Raw genomic sequence first — 1182 nt, forward strand, 5'->3', positions numbered from 1 at the left:
AAGTTCTCAAATTACTACCGCTTTTTTTGATATTTTTTTTATTTTTAAATCGACTGAGGCAGGTCGTCTAACAGAGTCTCTGACTTGCTTTGAAGCGATCGACACGTGCAATTGAATAGTTACACTTCTCGAACGCGAAAAAGTGCTTTGCCCGTATCACGTGTCTTTTACGATTTGTGACTGAATTTATTTCTAATATTTTCTGTTCCCAGGAGGAAACAGGCGGAGTTCTGGAAATCCAGGGCGGACAGAGCCGAAAAGCTTTTGGCCTCCAAAACAGCCACCGAGCAGCAGGGGAAAATCTAGGATATTTCCTGGATGTCCTCCAGCGACAGCGACGGTATCGTTGGGGGACCAGCTAAGGCGGGAACTCCCTCAACACCCCTAAAGGAGAGCAGAAGAACCTGCTACCCAACTCCTCTGACGGCGAGGCCTTTCAAAGCCCAAATCGCCGACGGAAGAGAAGGAGAGTCAGGCGTCTGTACTCCAGTGAGGGAATCATTAATGGTAAAGCTATTCTATTGCCCACCAGACCCCCCGCAGCCACCAGCAGATGTAGACCACCCCTGGAGCCCAGCAGAGGTAGACCACCCCTGGAGCCCAGCAAGCGCCGACCACGCCTGGAGCCCAGCAGACGCAGATCACCCCTGCAGCCCAGCAGTCGCAGGCCACCCCTGCAGCCCAGCAGAGGAGGGATAAGATACCTCCCATCGTTTTGAGAGAAAAAGGAAAGTAGAATGAGATTACAAAGAGGCTGATGGAAAAGAGGATAAATTACGGTTGTGGCGTGACTACAAAAAATGGAGTAAAAACGCACCCTCCCACCAGCGAAAACTATAGGGCAATGATAAGGGTACTTGACAACAACAAGTACCAATATCACACATACCAGCTGGAAGAAGAAAAGCAGCTCAGAGTGGTAATTAGAGGAGTGCTGGAATCGTGGACTGAGGCCAAAATTAGGGTGGAGTTAACCGAGCTAGGTTTCGACCTACCACGATTGCGAGATGGAGCAAAAATGGGCAGCCCATAGCAGTGGTCCAGGTGCTGCTGCCCAAGACTGCAAAATCAATTTCCGAGGTGAGGGCACTCGGAAATCTGCGAATGAGAGCGGAGTCGCAGCATGCGAAAAGCCAGACGACCCAGTGCCAGCTTTTTGGTGACAGACTATAGGTGCCAGCT

General features: G+C 50.5%; 1 protein-coding gene across 1 annotated transcript; it reads left to right on the forward strand.

The window, feature by feature from the left end:
- The first annotated feature begins 318 nt into the window (after window positions 1-318).
- LOC125504297 (cuticle collagen 2C-like) lies at window positions 319-699 on the forward strand. Its single transcript, XM_048666123.1, has one exon. It carries the CDS (start codon window positions 319-321, stop codon window positions 697-699), a length of 381 nt encoding a protein of 126 aa, XP_048522080.1.
- The last annotated feature ends 483 nt before the right edge of the window (window positions 700-1182 follow it).

Source organism: Dendroctonus ponderosae, unplaced genomic scaffold, assembly GCF_020466585.1.
Source record: "Dendroctonus ponderosae isolate FM_Combo_2020 unplaced genomic scaffold, Dpon_F_20191213v2 Dpon_F_20191213_1, whole genome shotgun sequence".
In the NCBI taxonomy this organism is placed as follows: Eukaryota; Metazoa; Arthropoda; class Insecta; order Coleoptera; family Curculionidae; genus Dendroctonus; species Dendroctonus ponderosae.

Bases quoted from the DNA above. Each gene is read 5' to 3' on its own strand.
- LOC125504297 (XM_048666123.1), top strand. From the start codon at position 319: ATGTCCTCCAGCGACAGCGACGGTATCGTTGGGGGACCAGCTAAGGCG.